Source organism: Mobula birostris, chromosome 2, assembly GCF_030028105.1.
Source record: "Mobula birostris isolate sMobBir1 chromosome 2, sMobBir1.hap1, whole genome shotgun sequence".
Lineage (NCBI taxonomy): Eukaryota > Metazoa > Chordata > Chondrichthyes > Myliobatiformes > Myliobatidae > Mobula > Mobula birostris.
In genome coordinates this window covers 133,622,656-133,646,107 of record NC_092371.1, presented here as the reverse complement: position 1 = coordinate 133,646,107, position 23,452 = coordinate 133,622,656, and the positions used below count along the sequence as shown (strand labels likewise).

Below are 23,452 nucleotides of genomic sequence, written 5' to 3'. Positions count from 1 at the left end.
GGAAAGTGGTTAGCAAAGTAAACACTGTATTCATAAATAGAGACACAAAGCAAAATCTCAGGAATTTTACATGGTACTTTACAGAACACAGGCTAGACCAAGTCTAGTTTATGCAAGCAATTAATTCCAGTTCCCACAGTTCGGGAATAAAGGGTTTGGAAAAGATTTACTAAATTGACAATGGTGATGAAGAGTTTCAGAATATATTTGGAAAGGAGAAGATGAAATTATATCTGTAATTTGCCTGCAGTCAAAAAAGGTCAGTGGTAGATGCCAACTCCCTTGCCCTATGCTGAGCTCTGGAGCAAAGACACCTAAGTCGAACTCCTAAATATTGACTACAGGTCTGCCTTGAATACCATAATTCCAAACAAAATGATTTCCAAACACCTAGACCTAAGACTCAGTATCTCCCTTTATATTAGATCTTTGACTCTCTGACCAACGTACCACGATCAGTAAAGATAGGCAGCAACATCTCTGCCACAACTATCTTTAACACTGGTGCCCCACAAAATTGCATCTTCAGCTTCTTACTGTACTTCAAATAAACCCACGACTGTGTGGCTGGATTCTTCTCTTACTCCAGTCACAAATGACACTACCATAGTGGGCAGATCTCAAATAACAATAAAATAGAGTAGAGGGTGGAAATAGAGAGCCTAGTGGCATGATGTCAAGACAATAAATTTACCTTCAATGTCAGCAAAACAAAAGAGCCAGTTATTGACTTCAGAAAACACATGCCCTTCTTTGTATAAGTGGTGCTGAGGTGGAGATTGTTGAGAGATTTAAATTCCTAGGTGCAAACATCACCAACAGTTTTTCGTGGTCCAACCATGTAAGATTTTTGATTTAAGACCATTTAAGACTTTAGACTCTGTGGTCAAGAAAACACACTAGGACCTCAATTTCCGCAGAAGTCTAGAAATTTGGCATGTCTCTGTTGACCCTCATCAATTTTTATAGATGCACCAGAGAAAGCATTTTATCTGGATGCATCGCAATTTGGTATGGCAACTGCAAGGTTATAAGAAATTGAAGAATGTTGTGGACATAATTCAGTATTCACAAAAAGCAACCTTCCCTCTATGGATTCTTTTTACACTTCCCACTGCCTTGGGAAAACAATTGTCATAATCAAAATCCCTCCCTTCCCAGATATTCCCTATTACCATTATCTAAAACAAGGGTCCCCAAGCCTTTTTGCACCGCGGACCAGTTTAATATTGACAATACTCTTGCGGACCGGCCGGCGAGGGTTGGGGGGGGGGGGGTGTTAATCACGACCAGAATATAGGTGATGTCAACTATAGGTCACTTATAAGTGGCTAATACACTCAATTTCATTTCTAATAGGGTTTATCCAACGAATTTAATATTAAACACACAGTGCATATTTTCCTCGCATGAATATAGTGATAAGTCAGTTATAAGTCACTTATAAGTCAATAGCATCATAACAATTTAAGTAACATTTGGATATTAAACACACAGTGCATGTTTTCCTCATATGAACATATAACATCATTGCAACACACCAATATTCATTGCAGAAAACCCCGCTTCACAGAGGTATGATGTTGGAAATGGAAGCAACGTTTTCAGTGCTTTCGTGGCTATCTCAGATTGCTGCCAGAGATGTTATGTCAAACATACTTTTCAGTCCACCGTCATTTGCAAGCTCGAGGAGTTGATCTTCCCACGCTGACATGGATGATTCACTGGGGATATTCACAAATGGGTCACAGACCCATTCTTTTGCACGTCTTGGGTCATTTGTGGTTGGGAAGTAACGCTCGAATTCTGTTGACAGCGAAGACAGGTGATCGCGCACCAGCTGTGAGAAGGATGGTGCAGCCTCAGTCTCTTCCCAAAATCCCAGCTAATGTTGCAAACGTGTCAAATATGCCCCTGTCCACTCGCCGTCCCCACAGTTCCAGTTTGGCTTTGAAAGCAGACACTTTATCTGCCAACTTGAAGACAGTTGTCATTCTCCCCTGAAGTGACAAATTGAGTTCATTGAGCAGGTTGAAGATGTCACACAGATAAGCATGTTTTGCTATCCACTCCTTGTCACTGAAGAGTGCTGCCAGTGGTGACTTTTTTCCGAAAGAAATCTCTGTAGCGGCTGTCTTATCTCAAAAACCCTGCCCAGGGATCTCCGCCTTGATAGTTACCTGACTTCAGTGTGTAAGAGAAGGCATTTGTGCTCTGCATCCATTTCCTCGCAGAGCTGCTCGAACAGACGTATGTTAAGGGCTTTTGCTTTGATGTTATTGATAACTTCAACAACGTCACTCAATACGCTGTTAAGATCAGGTGACATTTTTTGGCTCACCAGCATTTCCCTGCGTATGACACAGTGTGTAGACTGGCATTCAGGAGCAACCTCTTTGACTCGGATAGTGAAACCAGACAGCCGTCCAGTCATAACTGCAGCCCCATCTGTGCATATTCTAACACAGAATGACCAGTCCAGTTTGCCTGACATGTGGTCATTCAAAGACTTGAATAGTTCTGGCCCAGTAGTATTAGTTGGCAGCGGCAGTGCACACAACATATCCTCGTGCACATCGTCTTGAAATATATATCGCACATAAACCAGCAGTATTGCCTTGTTGTCGACATCAGTAGACTCGTCGACCTGGATAGCCTACCATGGTGACTCGTTAAGCCGTTCCAACAGCTGTGCTTCAATGTCCTCTGCAATGTCATTGATTCTCCTTAAAACTGTGGTAGCTGAAAGAGAAACCTATGCCATCTTGTTAGCTGCAGCTTCTGCTAACAGTTCACAGCACATGTCCTTGGCGGCAGGCAGAATCAATTCTTCACCAACAGTGAAAGGCTTCTTAGCCTTAGCAATATTGCTAGCCACCTAAGTACGATGCTCTCAGAGCAGCAGCATTTGTGAAGGTGGTGGCTCTCAGTACTTGCTTCTGTCCTGCTTGCTCACATTTTTTCCGCTCAAAAAACCCAACGGGTTTGTCTTTAAGTGCAGGGTGCTTGGACTGAAGGTGCTGAAGCAGTTTTGAGGGCTTCATTGCCTCATTAGACAGCTTGTCTCCACATATCACACACAGGGGGCTTGGAGCGTGCGAGTCATTGGTCGCAACAAAGCCACATTTTATGTACGACTCGTCATTATTTCTGTTGAAGGAAGCTTTCTTTTTTTTTGCAGTCTCGGCCTCAGCTGTCTCTGCGTCATCATCATCATTAGGCCTTTTATGTCCCCTACCACCTCTTCCAAAGAAACTCTCAAGTAGTTGTAGGTTAGTGACCAACTGATGACCTCGTGTGGGTAATGACCTCACGTGCGTTCAAGTTCAACAGTGGGCATGACAAGGAATGAGGAAAGGTGCAGCTGACTCATATCGTTTCATATCACCAAATCATATCGTTTCCTCGCGGCTCGGTAGCACATGTTTTGCGGCCCGGTGGTTAGGGACCACTGATCTAAAAGATACAATTGCTTGAAAACATGCACCACCAGTCTCAAGAATATCTTCTATCTTGCTGTTATGAGTCTTGGACAGACTTCTTAGACGTACAGATGAACTCCTGAACTCACAATCTACCTCTTCGTGGCTCTTATGCCTTATTGTCCACCTGCAGTGTATTTTTGCTATAACTGTAACACCATTTTGTGCCTTATGCTATTAGTTTTCCCTTTGTACTACCTTGGTTCCTTATATTTTGAAATAATCTGTATGTCTGACAATCTGTATGAATGGCAGATGGAACACAATGTCAGGAAGTGTATGTTAATGCACTTTGGTAGAAGGAATAAAAGCGTAGACTATTTCCTAAACGGGGAGAAAATTTAAAAATTTGATGTACAAAAGGATTTGGGAGTCCTCATGCAGTGTTCCCTAAAGGTTAATTTGCAGATTATAGAACATATAGAACAGTACAGCACAGTACAGGCCCTTCGGCCCACAATGTTGTGCCGACCCTTAAACCCTGCCTCCCATATAACCCCCCACCTTAAATTCCTCCATACACCTGTCTAGTAGTCTCTTAAATTTCACTAGTGTATCTGCCTCCACCACTGACTAAGGCAGTGCATTCTAAGCACCAATCACTCTCTGAGTAAAAAACCTTCCTCTAATATCCCCCTTGAACCCTTACCTTAAAGCCATGTCCTCTTGCATTGAGCAGTGGTACCCTGGGGAAGAGGCGCTGGCTATCCACTCTATCCATTCCTCTTATTATCTTGTACACCTCTATCATGTCTCCTCTCATCCTCCTTCTCTCCAAAGAGTAAAGCCCTAGCTCCCTTAATCTCTGATCATAATGCATACTTTCTAAACCAGGCAGCATCCTGGTAAATCTCCTCTGTACCCTTTCCAATGCTTCCACATCCTTCCTATAGTGAGGTGACCAGAACTGGACACAGGACTCCAAGTGTGGCCTAGCCAGAGTTTTATAGAGCTACATCATTACCTCACGACTCTTAAACTCTATCCCTCAATTTATGAAAGCTAACACCCCATAAGCTTTCTTAACTACCCTATCTACCTGTGAAGCAACTTTCAGGGATCTGTGAACATGTACCCCCAGATCACTCTGCTCCTACACACTACGAAGTATCCTGCCATTTACTTTGTACTCTGCCTTAGAGCTTGTCCTTCCACAGTGTACCACCTCACACTTCTCGGGGTTGAACTCCATCTGCCACTTCTCAGCCCACTTCTGCATCCTATCAATGTCTCTCTGCAAACTTCGACAATCTTCTACGCTATCCACGACACCACCAACCTTTGTGTCATCTGCAAACTTGCCAACCCACCCTTCTACCTCCACATCCAATGAAAAGTAGAAGTCCCAGAACCGGTCCTTGTGGGACACCACTAGTCACAACCCTCCAATCCGAATGTACTCCCTCCACCACCACCCTCTGCTTTCTGCAGGCAAGCCAATTCTAAATCCACCTGGTCAAACTTCCCGGGATCCCATGCCTTCTGACTTTCTGAATAAGCCTACTGTGTGGAACCTTGTCAAATGCCTTATTAGAATCCATGTAGATCACATCCACTGCACTACCCTCATCTATATGCCTGGTCACCTCCTCAAAGAACTCTATCAGGCTTGTTAGACACAATCTGCCCTTCACAAAGCCATGCTGACTGTCCCTGATCAGACCATGATTCTCTAAATGCCCATAGATCCTATTTCTAAGAATCTTTTCCAACAGCTTTCCCACCACAGACGTAAGGCTCACTGGTCTATAACAGTGGTCCCCAACCTCCGGGACGCAGACCGATACATTGCCGTGAATCATGCCCTGGTGCAGCGGTAGCCGGGACGCACCCAGCACATCTTTAAGAAAAAAAGCCGAAATAAACAAGCTAATTAATTAGGTGCCACCCAGCACGTAACTGTCCGCCCAGATCAGTGGCACCTAATTAATTAGCTTGTTTATTTCGGCTTTTTTCTTGAAGACGTGCTGGTTGCGTCCCGGCCACCACTGCAACGCTGCATTCTTCGTGGCAATGTATCGGTCTGCGGCCCGGAGGTAGGGAACCGCTGGTCTATAATTACCTGGACTATCCCTGCTACCTTTTTTGAACAAGGGGACAACATTTGCCTCCCTCCAATCCTCCAGTACCATTCCCATGGACAACAAGGACATAAAGATCCTAGCCAGAGTCTCAGCAATCTCTTCCCTCGCCTTGTGGAGCAGCCTGGGGAATATTCCATCGGACCCCGGGGCCTTATCCATCTTAATGTATTTTAATAACTCCAACACCTCCTCTCCCTTAATATCAACATGCTCCAGAACATCAACCTCACTCATATTGTCCTCACCGTCATCAAGTTCTCTCTCATTGGTGAATACCGAACAGAAGTATTCATTGAGGGCCTCGCTCACTTCCACAGCCTGCAGGCACATCTTCCCACCTTTATCTCTAATCGGTCCTACCTTCACTCCTGTCATCCTTTTGTTCTTTACATAATTGAAGAATGCCTTGGGGTTTTCCTTTACCCTACTCGCCAAGGCCTTCTCATGCCTTCTGGCTCTCCTCAGTCCCTTCTTAAGCTCCTTTCTTGCTACTCTATCTTCCTCAATAGACCTATGTGATCCTTGCTTCCTAAACCTCATGTATGCTGCTGTCTTCCACCTGTCACCCATGGTTCCTTCACCCTATCATTCTTTATCTTCCTCACCAGGACAAATTTATCACTAACATCCAGCAGGAGATCCCTAAACATCGACCACATGTCCATAGTACATTTCCCTGCAAAAACATCATCCCAATTCACACCTGCAAGTTCTAGCCTTATAGCCTCATAATTTGCCCTTCCCCAGTTAAAAATGTTACTGTCCTCTCCGATTCTATCCTTTTCTATGATAATGCTAAAGGCCAGGGAGCGGTGGTCACTGTCCCCCAGATACTCACCCACTGAGAAATCTGTGACCTGACCGGTTCGTTACCTAGTACTAGATCTAGTATGGCATTCCCCCTGGTCGGCCTGTCAACATACTGTGACAGGAATCCATCCTGGACACACTTAACAAACTCTGCCCCGTCTAAACCACTGGAATTAATCAGGTGCCAATCAATATTCGGGAAGTTAAAGTCACTCATGATAACAACCCTGTTATTTTTGCACCTTTCCAAAATCTGCCCCCCAATCTGCTCCTCAGTACCTCTGCTGCTGCCAGGGGGCCTATAGAATACTCCCAATAGAGTAACTGCTGCCCTCCTCTTCCTGACTTCCACCCATACTGACTCAAAAGAGGATCCTGCTACATTACCCACCCTTTCTGTAGCTGTAATCAGTGGTGAGGAAGACAAATGCAATGTTAACATTCATTTTAAGAGGACTAAAATATAAAAGCAAGGATGTAATGCTGAGGCTGTATAAGGCACTGGTGAGGCCTCACTTGGAGTACTGTGAGCAGTGTTGGGTCCTTCATTTAAGAAAGGATGTGCTGACACGAGAGAGGGTCAATAGAGAGGAGGTTCATGAGAATGATTCCGGGAATGAAAGGGTTATCATATGAGTAGCAATTGAAGGCTCTGGGCCTGGGTTCTCTGGAATATATAAGATTGATATGGGATCTCATTGAAACCCACCAAATGTTGAAAGGCCTAGATTGAGTGGATGTGAAGAGGATGTTTCCTTTGGTGCATGAGTCTAGGATCAGAGGGCACAGCCTCAAAATACAGTGACTCCCATTTAGAACAGAGTTAAGGAGGAATTTCTTTACCCAGACTGTGGTGAATCTGTGGAATTCATTGCCACAGGCAGCTGTGGAGGCCAGGTCACTGGGTGCATTTAAGGCAGAGATTGATCGGTTCTTGATTAGTCAGGGCATGAAATTAGGAGGAGAAGGTAGGAGAATGGGGTTAAGAGGGAAATGAATCAGCCATGACAAAATAGCAGAGCAGAATCAATGAGCCAAATGGCCTAATTCTGCTCCTATGTCTTATGGTCTTTAGTACATGGGAGTAAAGGAGAATGAAGGCATGCAAAACAAGATTTAGAACCATAGAAACTACAGCACAGAAACAGGCCTTTTGGCCCTTCTTGGCTGTGCCGAACCATTTTCTGCCTAGTCCCACTGACCTGCACACGGACCATATCCCTCCATACACCTCCCATCCATGTATCTGTCCAATTTATTCTTAAATGTTAAAAAAGAACCCACATTTACCACCTCGTCTGGCAGCTCATTCCATACTCCCACCACTCTCTGTGTGAAGAAGCCCCCCTTAATGTTCCCTTTAAACTTTTCCCCCCTCACCCTTAACCCATGCCCTCTGGTTTTTTTCTCCCCTTGCCTCAGTGGAAAAAACCTGCTTGCATTCACTCTATCAATACCCATCATAATTTTATATACCTCTATCAAATCTCCCCTCATTCTTCTACACTCCAGGGAATAAAGTCCTAACCTATTCAACCTTTCTCTGTAACTGAGTTTCTCAAGTCCCGGCAACATCCTTATAAACCTTCTCTGCACTCTTTCAACCTTATTTATATCCTTCCTGTAATTTGGTGACCAAAACTGAACACAATACTCCAGATTCGGCCTCACCAAGGCCTTATACAACCTCATCATAACATTCCAGCTCTTATACTCAATACTTTGATTAATAAAGGCCAATGTACCAAAAGCTCTCTTTACGACCTTATCTACCTGTGACGCCACTTTTAGGGAATTTTGTATCTGTATTCCCAGATCCCTCTGTTCCACTGCACTCTTCAGTGCCTTACCATTAACCCTGTATGTTCTACCTTGGTTTGTCCTTCCAACATGCAATACCTCACACTTGTCTGTATTAAACTCCACCTGCCATTTTTCAGCCCATTTTTCCAGCTGGTCCAAGTCCCTCTGCAGGCTTTGAAAACCTTCCTCACTGTCTACTACACCTCCAATCTTTGTATCATCAGCAAATTTGCTGATCCAATTTACCACATTATCATCCAGATTATTGATATAGATGACAAATAACAATGGACCCAGCACTGATCCCTGTGGCACACCACTAGTCACAGGCCTCCACTCGGAGAAGCAATTCTCTACTATCACTCTTTGGCTTCTTCCATTGAGCCAATGTCTAATCCAATTTACCACCTCTCCATGTATACCTAGCGACTGAATTTTCCTAACTAACCTCCCATGCGGGACCTTGTCAAAGGCCTTACTGAAGTCCATGTAGACAATATCCACTGCCTTCCCTTCATCCACTTTCCTGGTAACCTCCTCGAAAAACTGCAATAGATTGGTCAAACATGACCTACCAGGCACAAAGCCATAACAACAGGAATTCTGCAGATGCTGGAAATTCAAGCAACACACATCAAAGTTGCTGGTGAACGCAGCAGGCCAGGCAGCATCTCTAGGAAGAGGCGCAGTTGACGTTTCAGGCCGAGACCCTTCGTCAGGACTAACTGAAGGAAGAGTGAATAAGGGATTTAGCCATGTTGACTCTCCCTAATAAGTCCCTGTCTATCCAAATGCTTGTAGATTCTGTCTCTTAGTACTCCCTCCAATAACTTACCTACTACTGACGTTAAACTTACTGGCCTATAATTTCCCGGATTACTTTTTGATCCTTTTTTAGACAACGGAACAACATGAGCCACTCTCCAATCCTCCGGCACTTCACCTGTAGACAGCGACATTTTAAATATTTCTGCCAGGGCCCCTGCAATTTCAACACTAGTCTCCTTCAAGGTCCGAGGGAACACCCTGTCAGGTCCCGGGGATTTATCCACTTTAATTTTCCTCAAGACAGCAAGGACCTCCTCCTTTTCGATCTGTACAGTTTCCATGATCTCACTACTTGTTTCCCTTAATTCCATAGACTTCATGCCAGTTTCCTTAGTAAATACAGACGCAAAAAACCTATTTAAGATCTCCCCCATTTCCTTTGGTTCCGCACATAGCCGACCACTGAGATCTTCAAGAGGACCAATTTTATCCCTTACAATCCTTTTGCTCTTAATATACCTGTAAAAGCTCTTTGGATTATCCTTCACTTTGACTGCCAAGGCAACCTCATGTCTGCTTTTAGCCCTCCTGATTTCTTTCTTAAGTATTTTCTTGCACTTCTTATACTCCTCAAGCACCTTATTTACTCCCTGCTTCTTATATATGTCATACAACTCCCTCTTCTTCATCATCAGAGTTGCAATATCCCTTGAGAACCAAGGTTCCTTATTCCTATTCACTTTGCCTTTAATCCTGACAGGAACATACAAATTCTGCATTCTCAAAATTTCTCCTTTGAAGGCTTCCCACCTACCGATCACATCCTTGCCAGAGAACAACCTGTCCCAATCCACGCTTTTTAGATGCTTTCTCATTTCTTCAACTTTGGCCTTCTTCCAGTTCAGAACCTCAACCCTAGGACCAGATCTATCCTTGTCCATGATCATGTTGATCCTGTACACGTGACATTAATGTGATGGGAGGACTATGATTCTTGGGTGTTGCAACAGTCTGCTTCTATAAAATCACTTTCAGCTAGATTCAGTAACAAATTCTGCCTGATATGGGCTATACCAATTCTAATTTCTATTACCTATGTTAGAATTCAAATATGGCGCACATAGATAAACAATGAAATTTAACTGAAATGAAACACAATATTACAAACAAGCAGTGACAAAACTCATATCTTTCATACAAGATGCAACTTTATACTGTCTTTTGGATATGAGACTACTGTGCAATTACCAAAAATTTTACATTGTTGCTTGCTTTGGTAATTGCAAACAATTTAGATATTTAGGAGCAGTAATCTGGCCTCCTCTTTTTCTCTTTCCTTAGATTTACAGTACTAAATTCCAAAAAAAAAACACTATCCAAGTCCCTCCAAAAACACAGTCCTGCCTACTGCCTGTATTGGATAGTGGCTTCAGGGCAATGCAATTTCTGACACCACTGGAAACTTCCCACTCACTCCATTTGCTGAAGACATTTAAAATATAAATATCTCAACAAGATTTTTCATCAGAAAGTTGGGTGATGGGGAAAGATGAGAAACACAGAAGAAGGGAGGGAAGTGGGAAGTAGAAAGGGAGAAACAAGTAGAGAAGAGAGAAGAGGAAATAGGTAAATAATTAATTTATTTAGAAGCAGCAGAGAAGACAGCAATTAATACCATTTGTCCTCCAAAATTCTCACAGTAGTCTGTGATCCTTGAATAGAAAACTTGATCATTCCATGTAGGACTCCCTCATTGTCCTACCCACACTCCACTCTTCCAACTACTCAAAGGTTTGTTATGTATTTGGGACCCAAGAGGTTATCTTCAATTAGTATGCTTAATTGATTGAAAATGTCAGTACCTGTATATCCTGTTTGCTATTTACAAAGAAAATTGTGAATTTGATTTAACTTCCTTTTTGCCTTGTAATATGATGATATCATAATTTCACTGTGATTAATTTTATGATAATTATGTAATTGGTTGCTATTATAGGTGCTATATCACTTTAGCTCAAGCCTTGTGGATGTATATGGGAGGTGCCCCTGCTGGACCTGCTGGTACAGGCAAAACCGAGACTGTGAAGGATATGGGCAAAGCTCTTGGAAAATATGTTGTGGTGTTCAATTGTTCAGATCAAATGGATTTCAGAGGATTAGGAAGAATTTTCAAAGGTATATAAAAGAGCAAAAGTGCATTATCCTTTATAAAATGAAGGAAGGAGTCTGTATGACCGTGTCTGAATTATTGTTTATTACTAACCCACAACAGAATATATGTTGAATTTGATGTGTATGATTTATTTCCTCTACAATAGCAACACTGAATATAGATCAGATCATCACTTTGCTGGAACATTAATATTAATTTAGCGACATATGCTGGTGATATTAAATCTGATTCTGATTCATTCTGCATGCGTGACCTTTAGACTTTAGGCATTTTCTGCTTCAATTTGCAATTCTATTTCAGTTGTACTAAACCTCTGAAATGATTACATGAAAAGATGAAAACAGCTCCTGTAATACCTTATGTACCTAATTGACTATGTTTTCCATATAAGTTCAAACAGAAATCATAACTATACATCTTACTACCTCTTAAAAATTCAATCCGATTAGTCAGAAAACATTTACTCTAAACAAAACCACTGACTTTGGAGAAACAGTCCCTTTGGCCCACCATATTCATGCTGACCTTTTTGCCTATCTTTACTAATCCCATTTTCCTGCATTGAAACTATATCTATCTGTACCTTGGCTATTAAGTGTCTCTCTAAGTGTCACTTAAACGTAGAATCTACTTAATTCCATTATCTTTTCTGACAGCTAGTTTCAGATGTCAATCATAATCTTTTATCAGTTCTTGCTTTTCAAAATACTACTTAATTCACCTTTAATCAGTTCTCCCACTGATTAAAGGTGAATTAGCCTCATCCCACTTGTCCCACCTATCCACCATCCCCTCCATCATCATTATACGAGAAGCAATTTACAGTGGCCATTTCTTTGGGATGTGGGTGGAAATCTGGGCACCTAGAGAAAACCATATCCACAGGGAAAATATGTAAACTTCACATGGACAGCTCCTGAGATCATGATTGAGCCCAGGTCTCTGTCGTTGTGAAGCAGTGGCTCAATTAGCCACACCACTGTTTGCACATTCTTCCTTCTTTGGTATTGAGGTTGACTTACTTTCATTCTTTTTTTGGCTTTGAAGTGACTGATGACTAAAGTGGGAATGGAAGTGTTTCGGTGATGACCGGGTGGTGGTGGTTGCAGAGCAGGTGTGTAGACTGGGAATGTTGCAATCTTTCTGTAATTTAAATTGGGCTTCCTTATTCTCGAGCTGAATGGACCTAAGGTTCTCAGTGCTAATCTTGAATATTCCTTTTCTGTTTTCAGTGGCATAAGGATTTCCATAAGTCACTGTGGATATTACACAATTTAAGGAGGATTTGACAACATCCTTGAATATTCCTTTCACTTTAAAATCTCTCGCTAAATCAATTCAGCCACATTAATATTGTAGTTAAAAGGGCATGACCAATGTTGTAGTGATCATATTCTGAAAAAATTGATGCCTTTCTACTATTTTCACTGCACAAGTTAGGAGTGTGACGAGATTAGCTTTAACCTGAAGACACTTAGGAGTGTTGATGTACAGATGGATCTCGGGGTGCAAGTCCATAGCTCCCTGAAAGTGACAACACAAGTTGATAAGGTGGTAAAGAAGGTGGGTAGTAGGCTTGCCTTCATCGTTTGGGATATTGAATGGAAAATTTGGTATATCATGTTGCAGCTGCCAGAGGGAGGTACAAACATGCAAATGAAAAAGCCTTTGGACAGGTTTATGGATCGGAAATAAATACATAAATAAATATGGGCCAAATGCAAGAAAATAGCAGAGAGGCATCTCACCAACACACCATATGCCTTCAACCTGTCAATCTGCACAGCAGCTTTGAGTATCCTATGGACACAGACCCCAAGGTCTCTCTGATCCTCTACACTGCCAAGAGTCTTACCATTAAAGCTATAGTCTGTCTTGTTTGTCTCTATGGTCCCTTTCCCACTCTTTCTCATCTGAAACATAGAACATAGAAATCTACAGCACATTGCAGGCTCTTCAACCCATGGTGTTTTGCCGACCATGTAGCCTACTCTAGGATCTGCCTAAAATTACCCTGTCGCATAGCCCTCTATTTTTCTAAGCTCCATGTACCTATCTAAGAGACTCTTAAAAGACCCTATTGTATCCACCTCTACCACCATCGCCAGCAGTGCATTCCACACACCCACCACTCTCTCTGTGAAAAACTTGCCCCTGATATCCCCTCTGTACCGACTTCCAAGCAGCTTAAAACTATGCCTCCTCATGTTAGCCATTTCAGCCCTGGGGAAAAAGTCTCTGGCTATCCTCATGATCAATGCCTCTCATCATGTTATACACCTCTATCAGATCACTCCCCATCCTCCGTCGCTCTAAGGAGAAAAGGCCAAGTTCACTCAATCTATTCTCATAAGGCATGCTCTTCAATCCAGGCAACATCCTTGTAAATCTCTTCTGCACTCTTTCTGTAGTATCCACATCCTTCCTGTAATGAGGTGACCAGAACTGAACTCAGTACTCCAAGTGGGGTCTAACTGAGGTCTTATATAGCTTTAACATTACCTTACGGCTCTTGAACTCAATCCCATGGTTGATGAATGCCAACACACCATACGCTTTCTTAACAACACTGTCAATCTGCACAGCAGCTTTGAAAGTCCTGTAGACACAGACCCCAAGATCTCGCTGATCCTCCACACTGCCAAGAGTCTTACCATTAAAACTATATTCTGCCTTCAAATTTGACCTACCAAAATGAACCACTTCACATTTATCTGTGTTGAACTCGGTCTGCCACTTCTCAGCCCAGTTCTGCATCCTATCGATGTCTCACTATAAACTCTTGACAACCCTCCAGACAATCCACAACACACCCAACCTTTGTGTCATCAGCAAACTTACTAACCCACCCTTCTTCTTCTTCATCCACATCATTTATAAAAATCACAAAGAGGAGGGGGTCGCAGAATATATCTCTGTGTAAAACCGCTGGTCACTGACCTCCACGCAGAATACAAACCATCTACAACCACCCTTTGCCTTCTGTGGGCAAGCCAATTCTGGATCCACAAAACAAGGTCTCCTTGGATCCCATACCTCCTTATTTTCTGAATGAGCCCCGCATGAGGAACCTTATCAAATGCCTTACTGAAATCCATATACACTACATCCACCGATCTACCTTCATCAATGTGTTTTGTTACATCCTCAAATAATTCATTCGGGCTCGTAAGGCATGACCTGCCCTTGACAAAGCCATGCTGACTATCCCTAATCAGATTATGTCTCTCCATAGGCTCATAAAACCTACCTCTCAGGATCTTCTCCAACAACTTGCCCACCACTGAAGTAAGACTCACTGGTCCATAATTTCCTGAGTTATCTCTACTCCCTTTCTTGAACAAGGGAACAGTATTTGTAACCCTCCAATCCTCTGGTACTTCTCGCATCCAGATTAATAATGCAAACATCATCGCCAGAAGCTCAGCAGTCTCCTCCCTTGCTTACCACAACAGCCTGAGGTATATCTTGTCCGGTCCCAGCAACTTATCTAACTTAATGCTAACTTAACTGAAAACCCTTCATCCAGAAGCATTAAATATCTGGCCTCGCTATCTTTGTCTAACATTGCCAGAAAATGAAATATCATGCTTCCACGTCTTTTGGTGCCTGCTGCTCCTCTGCCATGTTCATAAACTGGTTAAATTTAGTTAAGTACTGTTACATGCATCTAGACCCACTTTTTGTCAACTCTGCTCTTAAACGCATCTCCCCCATTTCACGTACATCTGCTCTCACTCCATCCTCCCGCCACCCCACTAGGAATAGGTTCCCCTGGTCCTCACCTACCACCCCACCAGCCTCCGGGTCCAACATATTATTCTCCGTAACTTCCGCCACCTCCAACAGGATCCCACCACTAAGCACATCTTTCCCTCCCCCCCCCCTGCATTCCGCAGGGATCGCTCCCTACGCAACTCCCTTGTCCATTCGTCCCCCCAATCCCTCCCCACTGATCTCCCTCCTGGCCCTTATCCGTGTAAGCGGAACAAGTGCTACACATGCCCTTATACTTCCTCCCTTACCACCATTCAGGGCCCCAAACAGTCCTTCCAGGTGAGGCAACACTTCACCTGTGAGTCGACTGGGATGATATACTGCGTCCGGTGCTCCCGATGTGGCCTTTTATATATTGGCGAGACCCGACGCAGACTGGGAGACCGCTTTGCTGAACATCTACGCTCTGTCCGCCAGAGAAAGCAGGATCTCCCAGTGGCCACACATTTTAATTCCACATCCCATTCCCATTCTGACATGTCTATCCACGGCCTCCTCTACTGTAAAGATGAAGCCACACTCAGGTTGGAGGAACAACACCTTATATTCCGTCTGGGTAGCCTCCAACCTGATGGCATGAACATCGACTTCTCTAACTTCCACTAAGGCCCCACGTCCCCCTCGTACCCCATCTGTTACTTATTTTTATGCACACATTCTTTCTCTCACTCTCCTTTTTCTCCCTCTGTTCCTCTGAATATACCTCTTGCCCATCCTCTGGGTCCCCCCCCCCCCTTTTCTTTCTTCCCGGACCTCCTGTCCCATGATCCTCTCGTATCCCCTTTTGCCTATCACCTGTCCAGCTCTTGGCTCTATCCTTCCCCCTCCTGTCTTCCCCTATCATTTTGGATCTCCCCTTCCCCCTCCAACTTTCAAATCCCTTACTCACTCTTCCTTCAGTTAGTCCTGACGAAGGGTCTCGGCCTGAAACGTCAACTGCACCTCTTCCTACAGATGCTGCCTGGCCTGCTGCGTTCACCAGCAACTTTGATGTGTGTTGCTTGAATTTCCAGCATCTGCAGAATTCCTGTTGTTTTTGTAATTTTTCTTGCTTTGATTGGTTTTCTTTCCATGTTGTCTCACAAATTTGCTTTCCCTTTACAATTCTACATTTTTAATCTTTATTTGGTTTCCCATCTTCTTTCCAAGATGGTTTAAAACTTACCCAATATTTCAATCAAAACTGTCCATGAGTATATTTACCTCAGCCCTGTTTATTTACAACCTATTTGCCTATACAAGTTTCCCTTCTCTAGACCTAGTCTCAATGGTTCAGGAAGCTAATGTCTCTTCTACTTCACCATTTTTGCAGCCACACATTCCCAACACAGTTCTGTCAAGTACAGAAGAATGTAAGGATTCAAAGTAGGAGTAAGCCATCTGCAGTAATTTTTCACTGGTGCAAGCTGATCATCGAGTCATATAGCACTGAAACAGGCTCTTCAGCCTTACACATCCATGCCATTCAAGGTGCTTGTCTGAGATGGTCCAATTTGCCTACACTTGGCCCATATTCCACTCAACCTTGCCTATCCAAGTGTCATTCTTAGTTGCAATTGTATCTCCCTCTACCACTTCCTTTGGCAGATCCTTCCATATGGCCACTACCCTCTGTGTGAAAAACTTGGCACTTACATTCCCTTTAAAACTTTCCCCTCTCACCTTGAACTTACACCCTCTTTTAGACTCACTCCCTTGGGAGTGACCATCTGTCTTCAGTGCATTCAAGAAGGTTGCTTGAAATAGAATGTGGATAGTCTAGCTAGAGGAAGGACTATGTGAGGCATTGTTTTGGGAAATGAGCCTATATAGGTGACTGACTTTTCAGTGGGAGAGCATTTTGGGAATAGTGATCAAAACTCCTTAAGGTTTAAGTTTGTTATGAATGAAGATAAGTTTGGAAAGTACCTTGCAGGAAAGTAAAACATTGAAGGAAGGCAAATTACAACATTATTTGACAGGAACTGGAGGAATTTAATCGGGAATAGTTGTTATCATGCAAATCCTGTTGCAACGAACAGGTGAACCCAAACGCAGGACACTGGCATGGAGATAGAGTTGGGATGCAGACAAGGGCATGGGTGTGGCTGGAGCTGAATGGCAAACAGGAGGATGAATGGAAAAGGCAGGTGGCAGGCAATACTTATCTTGATGTGGAGCATTGTCGGAGCTGAATGGCAAACAGGAGGATGAACGGAAAGGCAGGTGGCAGGCAAAAGCTTATCTTGACACAGAGAGACAGAGTTACACAGGCAAACCTCAGTATAATATACAATCCTAAGTGGCTACCACACTGGCTGAAAAAACGAACTGGTGATGAGTAGATGCAAAGCCGGGGTATTTATGCTGCAGATTTAGATGAGAATCAGGTGTGCCACAATCAAGGAGCCCGGGACAACACGGAGAGAAGGGAATTAGGAAAATATGACTAATTAACGGTCGAGACTGTGACAAATCCACGTCTAATATGTGGGAGTTGTTTAAAAAAATGGCGTATCAGAGCTCAGGACCAGCATCTTCCAGTAAGGAAGAAAGATATGGAGTACAAGGTTATGGAACCTTGGAAGATGAGAGAAGGTTATGGACTTAGTGAAAAAGGAAATGTACGTAAGGTTTGGGAAGCTAAAATCAGATTTATAAGATCAAGATGGAGGTGGTGTTGGCTCCTTTCAAGAACATTAAGATAGATATATCTCCACCCCAGGTTATTGAAAGAGGCAAGAGAGGAGATTGCTGGGGCCTTAATTAAGATTTTTACCTTTCTAGTGACAAGCAAGGTCCTAGAGGATTGGAAAATAATGAAGGTCATTCCTTTGTCCAGGAAGAAGAGAAATAGGGATAATCCAGTGAACTAGGGGCCAGTGAGTGTCACATCAGTGGTGAGGAACCTATTAGAGAGGATTCTTATGGATAGGATTTATGTGCATTTTGAAGAATAGGGACAGTCAGCACATCTTTGTGCAGGGCAGGTTATGTATCACAAAACATTGAGATTTGAAGAGGTGACAATGATGATTGATGAGGTTAGAGCAGTGGATTTTGTCTACAAGGATTTTAGCAAAGTATTTGATGAGGTCCCCCATGGTAGGAAGGTTAAAAGGCATAAGATCCAAAGTCTGGATTCAGAATTGGCGCCCATAAAAGACAAAGGGTAGTGGTGAAAGGATATTATCATAGTGACATTTTGCAAGGAATAGTGCTGGGGTCTCTGTTGTTTGTGATGGATATAACTGACTTGGATAAAAATGTAGATGGATGGGTTAGTAAGTTTGCAGATAACTCAGATATTAATCGAGTTGTAGAGAGCTGACAAAGGGTACAGTGGAATTAAGAATTAAGTGCGTGGCCTATCACTGGCGTCAACGGAGCTCTACCAGGAGGGATTTCTCGCAGGTTGTCGGTGGTTATTTAAAAAGGGAGCTTCAAGACCGTCTATCCATTGTATGTGGCCTATCAGCTCTGTATGCTCTATGAACTATATAAAAGTACAGAAGGGATAAGCAGACGGCTATTGTCAGGTGCAGGCCAGTGGCGAGAGCAGAAGCAACAGGCTTCAGCTCGGAAGAGGCGTCGGCTCTGTGTAAAGCATCTGTTAAGGTTTCCTTTTTGGTTTTTTTTCCCTCTCACTGTACCATTTATGATGGCTGTGGTGTGCTCTTCGTGCCAGATGTTGGAGAACTGGAAGACCCAGTCTCCCGGGGAACTACATCTGCGTGAAGTGCATCCAGCTGCAGCTCCTTGAAGACCATGTTAGGGACCTGGAGCAGCAACTGGATGACCTTCAGCTTGTACAGGAGAGCGATGATATAATTGATCAAAGTTATAAGGAAGTAGTCACCCCAAAGTTGCAGGAGGCAAGTAGCTGAGTGACTGTCAGGAGAAATAGAAATAGGCAGTTAGAGCAGAGCACCCCTGTGGTCATTACCCTCAAAAACAAGTATACCACTTTGGATACTTTTGTGGGGGTTGACCACCCAGGAGAATGCCACGGCAACCGGGTTACAGATACTGAGCATGAGTCTGTGGTGCAGAAGGGAAAGAGAAAGAAGAAGGGAGTGGTAGTGATAGAGGATTCGATAGTGAGTGGAACAAACAGGAGTTTCTGTGGACATGAACGGGACACCTGGATGGTATTTTGCCACCAAGGTGCCAGGGTCAGGGACGTCTCAGATCGCGTCCACAACATTTTGAAGAGGGAGGGGGAGCAGCCAAATATCTTGGTACATATTGGTACCAATGACATAGGAAGGAAAAGCAAAAAGGTCCTGAAAAGTGAATTTAGAGAGCTAGGTAGAAAGCTGAGAAGCAGGACCTCCTGGGTAGTAATTTCTGGATTGCTGCCTGTGCCACAAGCCAGTGAGGGCAGAAATAGGATGATTTGGCAGATAAATGCATACCTGAAAAGCTGGTGCAAGGAGCAGGGCTTCAGATTCTTGGATAATTGGGATATCTTCTGGGAGAGGTATGACCTGTTCAAAATTGATAGATTACACCTGAACCCAAGGGGGACCAATATTCTCATGGGCAGGTTTGTTAGAGCTGTTGGGGAGGGTTTAAACTAACTTGGCAGGGGGATGGGAACCAAAGTGAAAGGACTCAGAAAAGGACGGATGGTAAAAAAGTAAAGAGCATGAGGTCAGATTGTCAGGAAGGGCAGGCAGGTGATAGGACTTAGTTGCAGCCAACAGGCTGAGTATCAAATCATTAGGGATGCAGAGTCAGAAAGGACGGCAAATACGGTAGTAAAGGTGTTGTCTCTAAATGCACGTAGTATAAGAAATAAGGTGGATGATCTTGTTGTAATATTACAGATTGCCAGGTATGATGTCGTGGCCATCACTGAAACGTGGCTGAAGGATGGTTGTAGTTTAGAGCGGAACATTTTAAGATTACATGTTATAGCGGAGGGATAGGAAGGTAGGCAAAGGAGGTGGTGTTGCGCTACTGGTAAAGAATGGCACGAAATCAGTAGAAAAATGTGACATAGGATCGGAAGATGTTGAATCCTTGTGGGTGGAGTTAAGAAACTGCAAGGGTAAAAGGACGTTGATGGCAGTTATATACAGGCCTCCCAACAGTGGCTGGGAGGTGGACCACAGGTTACAACAGGAAATAGAAAAGGTGAGTCAAATGGGTAATGTTATGGTACTCATGGGAGATTTTAACATGCAGGTCGATTGGGAAAATCAGGTTGGTAATGGATCTCAAGAGAGTGAGTTTGTTGAATGCCTAAGAGATGGCTTTTTGGAACAATTTGTCATTGAGGCTACTAGGGGATCAGCTATACTGGATCGGGTGTTATGTAATGAACCAGAGGCGATTAGGGAGCTTAAGGTAAAAGAACCCTTGGGAACCAGCGATCACAATATGATTGTGTTCAACTTGAAAGTAAAGTCTGATGTAGCAGTATTTCAGTGGAGTAAGGGAAATTATAGTGGTATGAGAGAGGAATTGGCCAAAGTAAATAGGAAGGAGCTGGTGGCAGGGATGTCAGCAGATCAGCAATGGTATGGATTTCTGGGAAAAATGAAGAAGGTGCAGGACATGTGTGTTCCAAAAATGAAGAAATACTCAAATGGCCAAATAGTACAACCGTGGCTGACAAGGGAAGTCAAAGCTATTGTCAAAGCAAAAGAAAGGGCATACAACAAAGCAAAAACAAAATTTAGTGAAAAGATAGAGGATTGGGAAGTTTTTAAAAACCTACATAGAGCAACTTTAAAAATCATTAGAAGGGAAAAGATGAAATATGAAAGCAAGCTAGCAAATAATATCAAAGTGGATAGTAAAAGTTTTTTGAGGAAATAACAGGTAGGATAGACAAAGAAGCATCAGTGGATGTTACTTACTTGGATTTTCAGAAGGCCTTTGAAGTGGTGCTGCCAATGAGGCTGCTTAACAAGAGCCCATGGAAGGATAGAAGATTGGCTGACTTGCAGGAGGTGAAGAGTGGGAATAAAGGAGCCTTATTCTGGTTGGCAGCCAGTGACTGGTGGTGTTGCACAGGGGTCATTATTGGAATCACTACTTTTCATGTTATATGTCAATAATTTGGATGACAGAATTGATGGCTTTTCTGGCCAAGTTTGCATACAATACGAAGATAGGTGGAGTGCTAGGTAGGGCTGAGGAACTGGAGAGTCTGCAGAATGACGTAGACAGATTGGGAGAATGGCAGAGGGAAGATAGTGTAGGCAAGCATCTGGTCTTGCATTTCAGTAGAAGGAATAAAAGGTAGGCTATGTTCTAAATGGAAACAAATTTCAAAAATCAGAGGTGCAAAAGGATTTGGGAGTCCTTGTGCAGAATTCCCTAAAGGTTAGCTTGCAGGTTGAGTCAGTGTTAAGGAAGGCAAATATATTGTTATCACTCATTTCATGAGGACTAAAATATAAGAGCAAAGATGTAATGCTGGGACTTTATAAGGCATTGGTTAGAACACATGGAGTATTATGAGCAGTTTTGAGCCCCTTATCTAAGAAAAGATGTGCGTGCGTTGGAGAAGGTCCAGAGGAAGTTTGCAAGAATGATACCAGGAATGAAAGGGTTAATATATGAGGAGTGCTTGACGGCTCTGGGGTTTGAAAGAATGAGGTAGGGGAATTTCATTGAAACCTATCGAATATTGAAAGGCCTAGACAGAGTGGATGTGAAGACGCTGCTTCTTAATCGTGGGTGAGTTTAGGACAAAAGAGCACAGCCTCAGAATAGAGGGGTGTCAATTTAGAACAGAGATGAGAAGGAATTTCTTTAGCCAGAGACTGTTAAATTTATGGATTTTTTTGCCAGACGGCAGTGGAGACCAAATCATTCAGTATATTTATAGTGTAGGTTGATATGTTCATGATTAGTCACAGCATCAAAGGTTACAGAGAGGAGGCAAGAGAATGGGATTGAGAGGAAAATAAATCAGCCATGATGGAATGGCAGAGCAGACTCAATGGGCCAAATAGCATTATTCTGCTCCCATGTCTTATGATCTTATGGTCTAAGACATTTAGCAAAATACTGCCTGGTTTAGAAAGTTTAAGGACAGGTTGGACAAATTTGGGTTACTTTCTCTGGAGTGTCTGAGGTTGAGGGGATAGGTGCCGAGAAAAGGGTATTCAGGATCATTTTCTGAAGTTAGAAATGTCAAGTCCTAGAGGATGTGCATTTAAGGTGAGAGGACAGAAGTTTAAAGGAGATGTGGAAGACACGTATTTTTACACAAAGAATGGTAGGTTCTTGGCCGCCAGGGGGATTGGTGATAGCAGATACAATGGTGACCATTAGATAGATGCATGAATATGCAGGGAATGGAGGAATTTTAGATCCTGTGCAGCCAGAAAAGGATTAGTTTAATTTGGCATTCTGTCCAAAAGAATTGTTCATGCACTATCCTGTTCTATATTCTTCCTCATTTAGTTTGTCTATTAGTTATCCCAGTCCTCCTCTGTTAATGCTCTCCTGACTTGGTGGACACCACGACCTTTTAACTTACTATCAATAAAGTATGGAGTAGCAGATAGAGCATAATGTGATCAGCTGTCACTCAAGATGATCCAACTAAAGCTTATCAAATAACAGCATTTTCTACACTCATGTTTAATATGTCAAGGCATAATTTAGTAAACTGTTTAACTTATATGAAAAGTATAGGTTGTGTAATGTGGCCAGTTCACATTTTTTGTTGTTACATTCTGAAATACAACAGCCAGGATGGTCAAGGAAATGGGACTAAAGCACAAGGTAATGATTAAGCAGTGTTGATTTTTTTTGTAAAGGAGGTATCTACATTCCATGGATCTTTTTCACAATCACATCAGTTATGCCATAATATAGCAATAGTAAATGGATAAAAGAGAACAGGTGTTTAAAGATCTTGAATGTGCTTTAACAAAATTATAGAGTTAGAATCACAAGAATTGGCTGAAGTTGCTGCAGTAAAATAAAATACTTTGCTCAGTGCAATTTAACCTAATTGCCCTACAAGTATCCAGTGCATCCTTCCTCCTTTTTTAAACAGCAGATTAGCACTAACAGACCTCGAGTCCTCTTGTACCACTCCACTTGTTAGTGAGGAATTATATGTAAATGACAAGAGACCCACTAAGAAATTGTTGAAATGGTTTTGCTCATGTTTCAGAAAATTACGTTTTCTGGATTGCATCAAACCTGCCCCCAGACACAATCAATAGCAATTTTGCATGCTCTGCTCTGCAGCCTTTTACTATTGATTGTTAAGCCATCTTGAAAGCACCAGTGGATCCATTAAGGGTAAGAACTAGTGGCAGGAAAATCTGGGCCATTAACTTGGAGAAACTCAAGCTTTGAATCTTCATCCTTCCTGCCGTCGATAAAATGAGTTCTCAGTGTGCCAACTGGTTTTTGATTTTACTCTACCTTGGCCAGTTAACTTCACAACTTTCAAAAATAGCTTTCTTCCTGTTAAGTATTTTCATTCCTGAATGTTCCTTTTTCCCATAAATGCCCTGAATCTAAAACTACAGTTAGCATTGTCCAAACGAACCCATTCTCATTCCTCAGAATTAGATTTCAAAGTTCAAAGTAAA

At 42.8% G+C, this 23,452-nt stretch overlaps 1 protein-coding gene across 1 annotated transcript in view; it reads left to right on the top strand.

Annotated features, from left to right (window-relative positions):
- LOC140210901 (dynein axonemal heavy chain 8-like) overlaps positions 1-23,452 on the top strand; it is a 1,093,299-nt gene that overhangs the window by 630,597 nt on the left and 439,250 nt on the right. Inside the window, exon 45 of the mRNA XM_072280167.1 lies at positions 10,944-11,122. Coding sequence (XP_072136268.1) covers positions 10,944-11,122 — 179 coding nt within the window. The remainder of the gene's footprint in view (positions 1-10,943; positions 11,123-23,452) is intronic.